This window comes from Zingiber officinale, chromosome 6B (assembly GCF_018446385.1).
Source record: "Zingiber officinale cultivar Zhangliang chromosome 6B, Zo_v1.1, whole genome shotgun sequence".
NCBI classification, from domain to species: Eukaryota; Viridiplantae; Streptophyta; class Magnoliopsida; order Zingiberales; family Zingiberaceae; genus Zingiber; species Zingiber officinale.
Genome location: NC_055996.1, coordinates 1,088,536 through 1,099,483, shown reverse-complemented (window position 1 = coordinate 1,099,483; position 10,948 = coordinate 1,088,536). Strand labels below are relative to the sequence as shown.

Here is a 10,948-nt window from a genome sequence, read left to right as displayed (position 1 = left end):
AAATTATAAACTAGATTAATTAAGTATTTAATATTGTGTGCATGAATATTAGAAGTCTTTTGGAGAATTCATGAATGACTCTTTGGATGATGCATGTATATCATTTAATATTGGTTCATGTATTTATGTAGATACATCTTGGGTATATCCTATAAATACCCTATAGATTTAACAATTTAGACATGAAGAAAATATAAAAAAGTAGTTTCCTCCTACTTTGAGTGTTATAGTTTTTTAATTTTTGCTCTTCATCTTCTAACAGTCAATTCACCAAGCAATTATCAAGTATAAATACGTACGTTCAATTACCTTGCTATGGTAGCCCTCTGTGTCGTGTTCTTCGCTCGATCGAGTTCTGAGTTAAGGATGGATTTCCCCAGCTCAAAGTTGAATGACTCTGCACCTGCACCAGGAGCAGCGCCGGTGATCGGGTTCCCGGTGGAAACCCGGCCGGTTTGGTCGACAGGCCTCTTCGATTGCGCGGATGACTTCGGCAACTGTAATTAAGCTAATTGGTTCTATATATTATCTCAATTGCAATTTGATTGATTTATGAGCTTAAATAATCCAATGTACTTGTTTCATGCTGCATGCAGGCTGCATGACCTGTTGGTGTCCCTGCGTCACTTTTGGTCGGATCGCAGAGATCGCAGACGGAGGCTCAACCTGTAAGCCAATTAGTTAGAATGGCAATGGTGATAACAATAGCAATAACAATAGCAATAGGATTATAGCAATGATGAAATGAATACTATTAATGCAGCATGTGGAGCCAGCGGGGCGCTGTACACTCTGATCGCGGCGGTGACCGGGTGCCAGTGGATATACTCGTGCTTTTACAGATCAAAGTTGAGGGCGCAGTACAATTTGCCGGAGTCGCCGTGCTACGACTGCTGCGTCCATTTCTGGTGCGAATCCTGCGCCTTGTGACAGGAATACCGAGAGCTCCAGGCCCGTGGCTTCGACATGATCATCGGTAACCTTATTATCTATTAATTATGATCAACCCATTAAGTTAGTTTAATTGATGAGTTAATCGATACATATAAATTATAATAAATGGATGCAGGATGACATCTTAACATGGAAAGAAATCAGCAGGCAGGTGGAATGGTCGGAATGACGCGACCACCAACAAAGCAAGATGGGATGATACGATGAGTATACAATCAACACAATGCAGCAGCCTAAATTAATAATAATTAATGGGCATGTTCTTTAATTTCCATATTTGTTTTTCTCTATGTAATGTGTGTTACAAGGATATGTTACGTGACATATATAAAAATATGTTCACTCTAGAAAATAAATGACATTTAAGATCTGATTGATTTCTGCAGTTCAAATCATCTAATTTTTAAACTTATCATGAGTTAGAATGACAACTATCCAACTAATTATACGATCACTCGACTCGAGGAAGAATATGTAAAAATTGATCAATGCTCATGATTTTTAAATTGTGTGTGTAATTTCGGACATCCACATAAACAATAACAAAGATGCTGCTTTATCAAAAACTAAGATGAAAACTTCTCGCAGAATAATTCCAGGAGATATATAGAACAGCCGAAAAGGAAAACAAAAAAGAAAAACTAAAGGCTTGTCGACCAATCAATCTCATCTACAGTTTCAGAGAGAAGAGATTTCTACTTCTCCATGGTGTAATTTTGTTGCACGGCGCTAAAGTGGCTCCCTTATAACTTTCTTCAGTTCACATAATCCTTGACCATTTAAACTAATTCCTTTTTTCTTATAAAATTGCTCCTTGACTCTCGTTCAAACTCCATGCCCAGTGGTCTCTAAGGCTGGTTCCTGTACGGGTTCTTTGAAATTAGCTTTTTCACATAGCTCCTCGTATGCATCCACCAAATTCTGAAGCCTCGCAACAAATTCAATAAGTAGAGAAGCAAAAGTTGCCAATGACAACGCACTAGCACTTTGGTAGGTTGTCGATTCGAGTTGACTTGGCATGGCTTCTACATGAAAGGATTGCCTTGAGGCCGGCCATTGCATCTGCTTTTTGAGGAACGAATCCATCTTTGACAGAGAAGCCATATCACTAATGACAGAGTTGTGGGCACCATAACTGGTTGACATTGGCGGCGGTCGATAATCCTGAGGCATTTCTGATTTGTTCTCACCTTCCATGTTAGCTCTGTCTAACATCCATTTCATTCCGTCAGGGAGCTCTGCACCATCCCATCTTTCCGAATTCACTAGAAGATAAGATTTCTGGTCTATCTTCTTCTGCAACACCTCAGCTGCCTCATGGACTTCAAAAAGAAAATTTTGTTTTCTTAGCTTAGTCATTTTCTTAATTAAATCTCCAAGCTCACGCAATACTATAGAACCCTCTGTACCAACCCGCTTCAGCTCACTCCTAAAAATTTGTCTGCTCTCAGGTGGAGCCTGTGATATTAGTCAAAGTGTAAATTGTCAGTGATGAAAAAGTAAATTGGAATATTTGGCTTCTCATAATTTTCTTATTAAATCTTAAAAAGAATGACGAAATGAAATGAGGAATTGATAACCATATATGTACCTCAAAAACAAAGGACAAACACAACCTACTGTTAATGGATTAGAGTTAGCACAAAGGATAATGAAAGAAAGTGGAAGACTATTATAGAGAGTAAATATAGCAAGGATGTGGTATGAACCATGCTATCAAGATTTATTAAAAATTAACCAAAATTACATAATTAATTTGCATTTAATAGAAAACTTGACACCAACATTGTTGTAGAAGCAATGGCAAAATATCACAATACCATAGGTTGAATCCCACTATATTTCACCAGTTGTATAAATTAACACCTAAGTCACAGGTCAGAAACCTACATAATTGAAGCCTAATGAGAAAACGCTACTGAAATGCAGCGTTGATTTCCTTTGTGCATGAGGACCATCAAGTTTCATTAGATGGGGAAGAAGCTACAAAGTGTATAAGAGCTACACACATGATAAATGGAAGGTCAAGTAAAATTTTCAATAAGGAGAATTGAGAGGATGGGTTCTTTTATTATCTAGCATCTTCAAATAGAACCACATTTGAAAGAAAGTGTGAACATGATTGCAAAGATAGATAACCAGCTGCTCCATGTATATATGAATCTTTGGTGACTTTGACACAATAAAGGCTCAGACTGATTGCTAGTGGATGACAGACACTTTATGAAGCTTGTAGTGGCGAGTAACTTGGGTTCAAACCAGTATCACTGGATATAGGGAGGTATGCTTATCAGGTCATCAACTGATAAGTGTGACTTGCTATACAGTGTAGATTCGGTCAAGATTTTACATCATGTTTTGCAGTATAAATTACTGAAATGTTTCTAAAATGTAAGAGGAGTTGCTCTGAAAATTTGTGGATGGTTGGCCCAATTTGTTTCAAGCCATTACATGAGCAAGGAACCAGCACTTCAGCTTGACAAAGACTCCTAGAGTGCAATGAAAATATTACTATCATAATAAAATTAATCGATGTAGGAAAGTTAAAAGGCCAACATATTGCTGTACAGCTACTTTGGAACTAATAAAGGAAAGAAGTAAAATTAATTTTCAGTTGGGTATCGTAATTAATTAGTTTGCTATGGCTATAAACCTAATCTAGCAGCACTGTCGTGGATGAGATTTAGTCATGCTAGGGAATCTGAAACTTCTCAGCATTTGGAATTGTTGTACCCAAGTTTTAATCATGTTAATAAAAAAATACACAAAATTTGGAATGTGAAAATTGTTTTGGTCATAAACATGCTAAATATATGCAGTGTTGGCCTTCATTATGTGACCACAACATAAATATGAAAATTTTCACTACCCTCCCAGTTCAACATAAAAATGTATCTAATTTCCCTAAGATGGCTTTAAACCTAAACAATTTGTAATATATGGTATACATTATACTACTCTAATATAAAAATTTGAGAGACAAATACAGTCAAGAAGAAAATCAATCTGGCAGTCACTAAGAAAATGGACATAGCAAAAGAATCTTTCCTTTTGTCTTCAAGAATCATCTGAGACTTGAAAACAACCATATAACTTTTAGAAATCACCTCAAAGTTAATATAGCTGAGTTTTAGTACAAGAGGGTTAATTGAGCCTTGAGGGCCTTTTTTTTTGCCAAAAGCTAATAAAAATGATTTTAGGTTACAATATTGTCAGACATTCAGATCCAATGACTTCGATATAAAATGAAGGATATATTTCCCACACTTAAATTCACATTGTTTCCACTGTGGTGGATCAAGATCATGTTGTACTAACTGAACCATTGAAAATCCTCTTTGTTTCTATTTTTCTCAGAATATTATAAGAAAAAGGTCACATATCATGCCTTAGAAACCTTTATATCGTGTGGAACTATTCGAGGATCGTTTTCATTCAAGTAACCAAATTATATTGCTCAATTTTACATTACTCAAGCTTCCAGATAGGTTACTCAGAAAATCAGACTATTCAAATGGGACTTTAATAGAAGTCATCTGGTTACCATGAGTGCCTTCTAGTAGTCAGAAGCACCATTTGATGCATCGGAGGCAGTACTGGACTCCGATTAAACTAAAGGTTTTGATCACTCCTTGTTCTTTCATGATACCCATACCTCTTAGCCTCTCTCTCCATTTTATTTCTTTATTTCCCTTTCTATATGTTTTATGCTCCCACTTTGGGTTATTTACAAGTTCAAGTAGCTGCAAAACTTTGTCACGCTACCCTCTCAAGATAAAAAAGGTATTGATGTTATATGCAGAAATTACAATAGGCTACAAGGCACTAAGGTAATTGTATCTTTAATTCTTTAGCTGCTTGCAGAAATTTCTGATACTGCCTTTTGGCTGGTTTTGCACCTTGGTTAATATCAGACATCTCAAAAATGAAAAGAGGCCTAGACCAAAGGCTGGTTATTCATTCTTTCTCTCTTCTGATTCTGCAGAAGTGCAGTAGTTTCCAATCACTCACCTTACAATTGTGGAAAATCACATCACCAAATTTCCCCATTGAAGACTGGAAGTGGCCATCACAGTCTTATAGTCACATTTGCGAGAAATCCATTCAAATTATAGTATTGCCCATGATTAATTCCAAGTAATTGGCAAAGAGAAGAATAGTTCCTGTTTTTTTAAAGTCACACGCCTATTATGTGACCTCAGTCACACCTAAATCTGGAAGAGAGTGACCCAGCATCATTCAATCACCAATTTGTTCAAACATCATGGTCCTACAACCACCAACAATTTCTTTCATGCATGCAGGGCTATTGGAGACTCTTATCATGTTTCAGTTCACATAGGCTTCAAGTAGCTTGTCTGATTATTCAAGTACTAAAAGTTCATCCACAGTCTTAGTTCCAAGATTTTCAACAAAGAATGTGGCCATGATAATTGCTAATTAATTTATTTTTTGTATGTTGTCAAGAAGAAGCTTCATCTGATGCCCACTAAGACATGAGAAGAGAGGGAACAAAAGCATTCATTGACACATCTAAAAATGATCTAAAGCAGTGATGGACCTGGTTAATCATTGTAAAATTGAACATGGTGTGTAATATGCCCACATACCTTATTTAACAGACACTGTAACATGAAACAAAGGTTCTCAGAATGGTAAAAAGACATTAAAAAAACTCAAGGTTACAAGAAAAAGGAAAAAACAACCTGAATCTCCGAAAGTACACAACCATGCAAGGCCATAACCATAAAGGCACAATGTCTGAGTGCACCACTGACTCTAACGTACGAGCTCCAGGGATACTTCCACTGCTTATAAGGACCATGTGGGGGCTCCCAGGAAGCAAAACCTAACTGTAAAAATATATGGAAGACATTCAATAGCTGTCAATTCAATCTTTTTCAGATTGCAAATACATACGCAAAGACAGACATACAAGAGAATCCTCCTGACTCGTTGATTGAACAGCAGACCTGTACCCACTATACATCGGATCATCATGAGCTTGGTATGTAAGAATTTTGGAAGGAATTCTGTCATATTCAACACACTGAAGATATCCATTGACACAGCCTGCATAGATAAGGATAAACAATCAGCTGAAAACCAGTTGTGCGCTATGAAGCATTAGCGTAACCCCAGCTACGCCACTTTAAACACTATTGCACTTTCTAACAAATTTTTAACAGTTTATACTTTCATAACAGCATTAACATGAGTTCAAAACTTTGAGTATTGATGACGAGATGAAATTTCATGTTTCCAATGTAGCATATTATCCACTACAATTACTCGATAAATGCAAAGGTCTGTGAACCCTTAACAGTTACATTTTCTGGTCATGGATCAAATAAGGGTACATCAAGTTTCCAGGACAATCAGAATTTCAGGTACATAACTAAGCTCTAAGCATATTGTTACAACAATAATGAATACCTTCCAAAGACTTGGCCACGCCTATGAAGTTCTTTGCCACTAGGTTGTGTAGATCCTCTCCTGCCCAGATTGGATAAATACAAATATTTATCCCCATGCCAACAGCAGCACCAAGTGCAATTAATAAAAACCGACTCACAGCAGTCTCAACAAACTCTCTTGTCTTGTATCCAGACACTAGAATGAAACAAAATGTAAGCAAGAACACCCGAAATCCATATTCATATGGAGCCATTTTTGGGAATAGCTTTATGTAAGATGCAAGAAAACCTGCATCACAATATAATGCGAACATATGAAAAGATTAGCACTTTGTACTTACGATCCAGTTCATAGAAGTAAAGAGAAGAAAGCAAGACATAAATATTATGCAACTCACCAGCAACAAAGATAAAAATGATGACAATCACTTCTTCCCAATCACCAGCAATTGTTGCTATCGATGCCACCCCTAGAGCAAGACCTCCCGCAAGTAATGTTCCTAACCCCCGATTAAAACCCTTGCTTAGGGTTGCACCTGGAAGGCGAAGTGTGTATATTATTGTAGTCCTTGTGCAATGCACCAAGGAAGAACCCAAAAGAACCAAAAGAACACTTTTTTTTTTTTTGCGAGAAATCTGGGACAAAGCTACCCGATGATAGTCGTATATAAGTACAATGGATAGTTAGTAAGAGACTCAATAGTATTTTATTTAGAAGTCGCAAATGTTTTTAATTGACCTAGACTTGTTTATTCTAAAGTTGTCGATCCAATTAATATGATAAAATTGCAAAATTGTATATTGGTTTGACAGAATGAGATGACGAAAGAAATGAGATTGGAAACGAATTTAAAAAATTTGGAGAATCCAGTGCCGATGGAACTTGAAAGACGATTCGCCCGAGCAGAGAAGAAAGCTCCAATAATGGAGGAAACCAGATGGAAAAAGCCGATGTGAGGAAGCGTTTTTATAAGTGATAATAAGAGATTCTGCATCTCGAACCTAGATAAATTTGCGCAAACAAAATCGACATAAAGAAGGCAGAGCCAATCATCGGCCGGACGCACCTATGCTGAACTCGAAGACGACGACGACGGTGAGGATCGCCCAGACGGAGTGCTTGGAGAGGTCGCGGAATGGCACCCGGAAGAAGATGAGGACCGCGACGATGGTGAGGGCGAGGCCCATCTTGGCGGCGAACACCACCTTGCGGGGATCGGATCGGCCGAACTTCCAGCCCTTGAGGACGAGGTCGTGGAGGCCTTCCCACGCCGCGGCGGCCCCATCGGAGAGGCACCAGAAGCAGCAGCGGCGCCGGGAGGAAGGCTCGTCGTAGAGATTAGGGAGGAAGGCGGCGGAGAGGAGCCGCTCCTTGCTCCGCTGTTCGAAGGTGTAATGGAAGGATCCGAGCCTGGGAGGCAGGCGATTCGGCTCCATGGTCGAGAGCCCGATCAGGAAACACAACGAATAAGTTCCATTCAAATGTGAAAAAGAAAGAAAGAATGAAAAAATTTCATTCGTGTTCTAATTTGAAATCGATGCCGCATATTTTTTTAGGTTTTTCGACTATAAAATTCAATCGAAATTTGTTGAATGCGAATCCACTTTTATAGTTGGTTGGAGCGGATTGATTCACGGATGAAGAGGAGCATGAAATGCTCTTATACCTCAATTTATGAAAATTTAATTTATAATACGGGAAATTATTATTTGTTTCACGATGTGTGTGTTTTTTTATAGGTTAACGTTAATACATAAATTAGATGTGATTTAAAAATTGACTTAATTTACTAATAATTTGTTCATTTTAAATATTGACAATTTATATATTTTTTTTGGGCCCACAAAACTTAAATACAAAATATTTGATTTTATCATCCTCTATTTGATTCTTACATGGTGAGGACACGAGTTTTCTATTTGATTCTGGAACGTTGGAGTGTGCTCTTTCGGTAAGTTGTCAACATGTACTTTTCCACTGAACTATGTGGTAAAAGGATGATTCATTCATCCGGTGTCACTGCTAATTTGTTTTTAGATCAATAGGAATAGGAAGAAGATAAATTATGAATAGATAGTTAAGATATAAGGAAAGACGTATTCAAATGTACTAAATTTTAACTTTAAAAATTTATATGATAATATTTTATGTCTTAATTATTACATCGTCCGATGAGCCACTTTTCCATTGAACATGAGAAAAGAGAAGTTTTCAATTGTGTATCTATATTTACTTTCCTTTATATTCGTGGGATCGATTCTAGAGGGACCGTTGACGATTCCATATTTTTTTTATGAGAAAATAGAAGGAATTTAATCCGTCCATATTCTCTAATTTTATTCTCAGCCAAACCAGATAAAAATGATCGGAATTGAAGTTTATGCTCGATGGGCACTGGAAGTGAGCATTTTCTCCCGTCAAATCTGTCTAACCAAACAAGATAAATTAAAATAGTGGAAGAATATAATACATACTGAAGAATAGCATGATCAAAATTCATTATTATCAATTTCGCATACCTTAAAGTTTCAAAATTCTAAATACATATAAAAATTTTCCATTATACCCTACTCTCTTCCCACGGTCAAATTTTTTCTATCCATGTTCAAATTTTTCTCAACGAGTTCAAAAATTCCCTGCTTTCAATTTAAACAGTCGAATTCAGATAAGAAGGCATAAATACATTAAAAAATTTTCCACGTGTATATTAATTTTGATTAAAAATGATTTAGAGTTCTCTAAGTTCATCTGTCACTTTTAGACACAACTAATTGATAGATTTATACCATTCAAAAATGTAAAAAAATAATATTTTTTTCAAATAAGGAGAGGAACTCATTGGTGGTATTGTTATTATTGGTCTAAGCTTTATAATGAACTTTGATAAATTTTATTAAATATTTATAAGTTTAATAATTTACTGCTCTTAATTACGTTATTGAATTCTTTTATATATATATATTAAGGAGACTTATAAGAGTACATTGATTTTAGTTTGAAGTGATTCAGAATTCTCCTAGTAAATCAACCAGTTTTGTCTGAAATTGACAGATCAATACCATTCAAATTTGAAAATTAGATATTTTTCGAATCAAGGAGTTCTAAAAATTCCTTGGCGGTGTTAGTTAATAAATATTATTGTCCAAGATCTTATAATGACTTGTAACAAATTTTATTAAACTTTTACAAATTTAAAATTACACTACTCTATTTAAATTGTCAAATTAAGATATAAGGGCATAGATACATTAAAAAGGTTTATATGAGTATATTGTTTTTGATTTGAAATAATTCAGAGTTCTATAAATCCATTAGTCAGTTTTATCCGAAATTGATTGATGGATTTAAAAAACTCTAATGCTCTATTTATTTGAAGGAATAAACGATAGATGGATAAAATAAACCTAGAGTCATGAGAAGAGAATGGAAAAAAAAGAAATCTCTTACTTTACATGCTTATTTATCTTGATTGAGGAATATAAGCACATGCAATATAATTTTTTAATTGAAAAAGGGTACATGCGTTATTTTTTTTTGGCTATATGACATAATTTTATGAATTAAAATGACACATACGTCATTTTTTTTTTGTATATGGTATAATTTTATGAATGAAAATTTTTACATAGGGTATAATTTTGTAAATGAAAAGAGATACATGCGTCATATTTTTTCCTATCGATTGCTTTCTACTTGATTTTTAGATTTTTTAGATGATCAATTTTGACTCTAAAACTATTATTGATAGATTACATATCTTTTCTCTTTTAAATTTTAATGGAGTAATGATGAAATTTTTTTCTTAACTTCAGCTCTTCCAAATAAATAAGGAATCAAACCAAAACTAATATATTCCAATAAACATCCCTTTATATATATATATATATATATATATATATGGTTAACAAAGTTAAAAAATTTAATTCTATTTAAAATTATCTAAACTATTAATTATTATATATATATATATTTTTTAACAAAATTGTTAATTTTAGAAATATATGAGTTTTTTAATGGTTTATTGAGTATAAGTTTTGCTCACTCAAGATTCAATCTTTTGTCTTGTCTAAATTAAAAAATCAAAATTAGTCATCACATCACATGAGAAGATAAGTTTTCGATTTTGTTCAGGATTCAATATTTACTTAATTCTATAAATCAATCGCGTAATAATCAACTCGATTACGTGGGACAAATTCAACCTTCTTCCGTAATATGATAAGCTAGTCAACTTGACGTTTTAATATTGTTTAATGTTTCACTACTTTGAAAGAATTAGAATAAAGCCATGCCTTTTTTTGTATCTGTATTTTGGCTTTGGCGTTCGCCACTAACTTCCAGATGTCATGTCGCTGTCCAAACTCATTAAAGACGCTTCAAATGCAGGGAAATTTATCTTGTCTAGAATTTATAATCATAGTAAGAAAAATCTTTATTTTTCAGATAAATTTTTATTTAAAAGCGGCCACAATTTGAAAATGTCAGTGTCGTTGAATGAATTTATCCTGGAAAAACGAGGCAAATTTGGGCGTTGAATTGTAATTTTGCGAATAGTTAGGCGCAGTGAAGAAATTTG

The 10,948-nt window shown here is 35.0% G+C and overlaps 1 protein-coding gene and 1 pseudogene across 1 annotated transcript; one reads left to right on the top strand and one right to left on the bottom strand.

Moving 5' to 3' along the window:
• Window positions 1-366: 366 nt before the first annotated feature.
• LOC121989853 lies at window positions 367-8,116 on the top strand (annotated as a pseudogene).
• Window positions 1,457-7,942, bottom strand: LOC121991661 (aluminum-activated malate transporter 9-like). The gene is made up of 6 exons (XM_042545653.1): window positions 7,439-7,942; window positions 6,770-6,907; window positions 6,391-6,660; window positions 5,891-6,027; window positions 5,661-5,807; window positions 1,457-2,412 (listed from the first exon to the last, which is right to left on the bottom strand). The coding sequence occupies exons 1-6, from the start codon at window positions 7,806-7,808 to the stop codon at window positions 1,780-1,782; spliced, it is 1,695 nt and encodes a 564-aa protein (XP_042401587.1). The 5' UTR covers window positions 7,809-7,942; the 3' UTR covers window positions 1,457-1,779.
• Window positions 8,117-10,948: the final 2,832 nt, after the last annotated feature.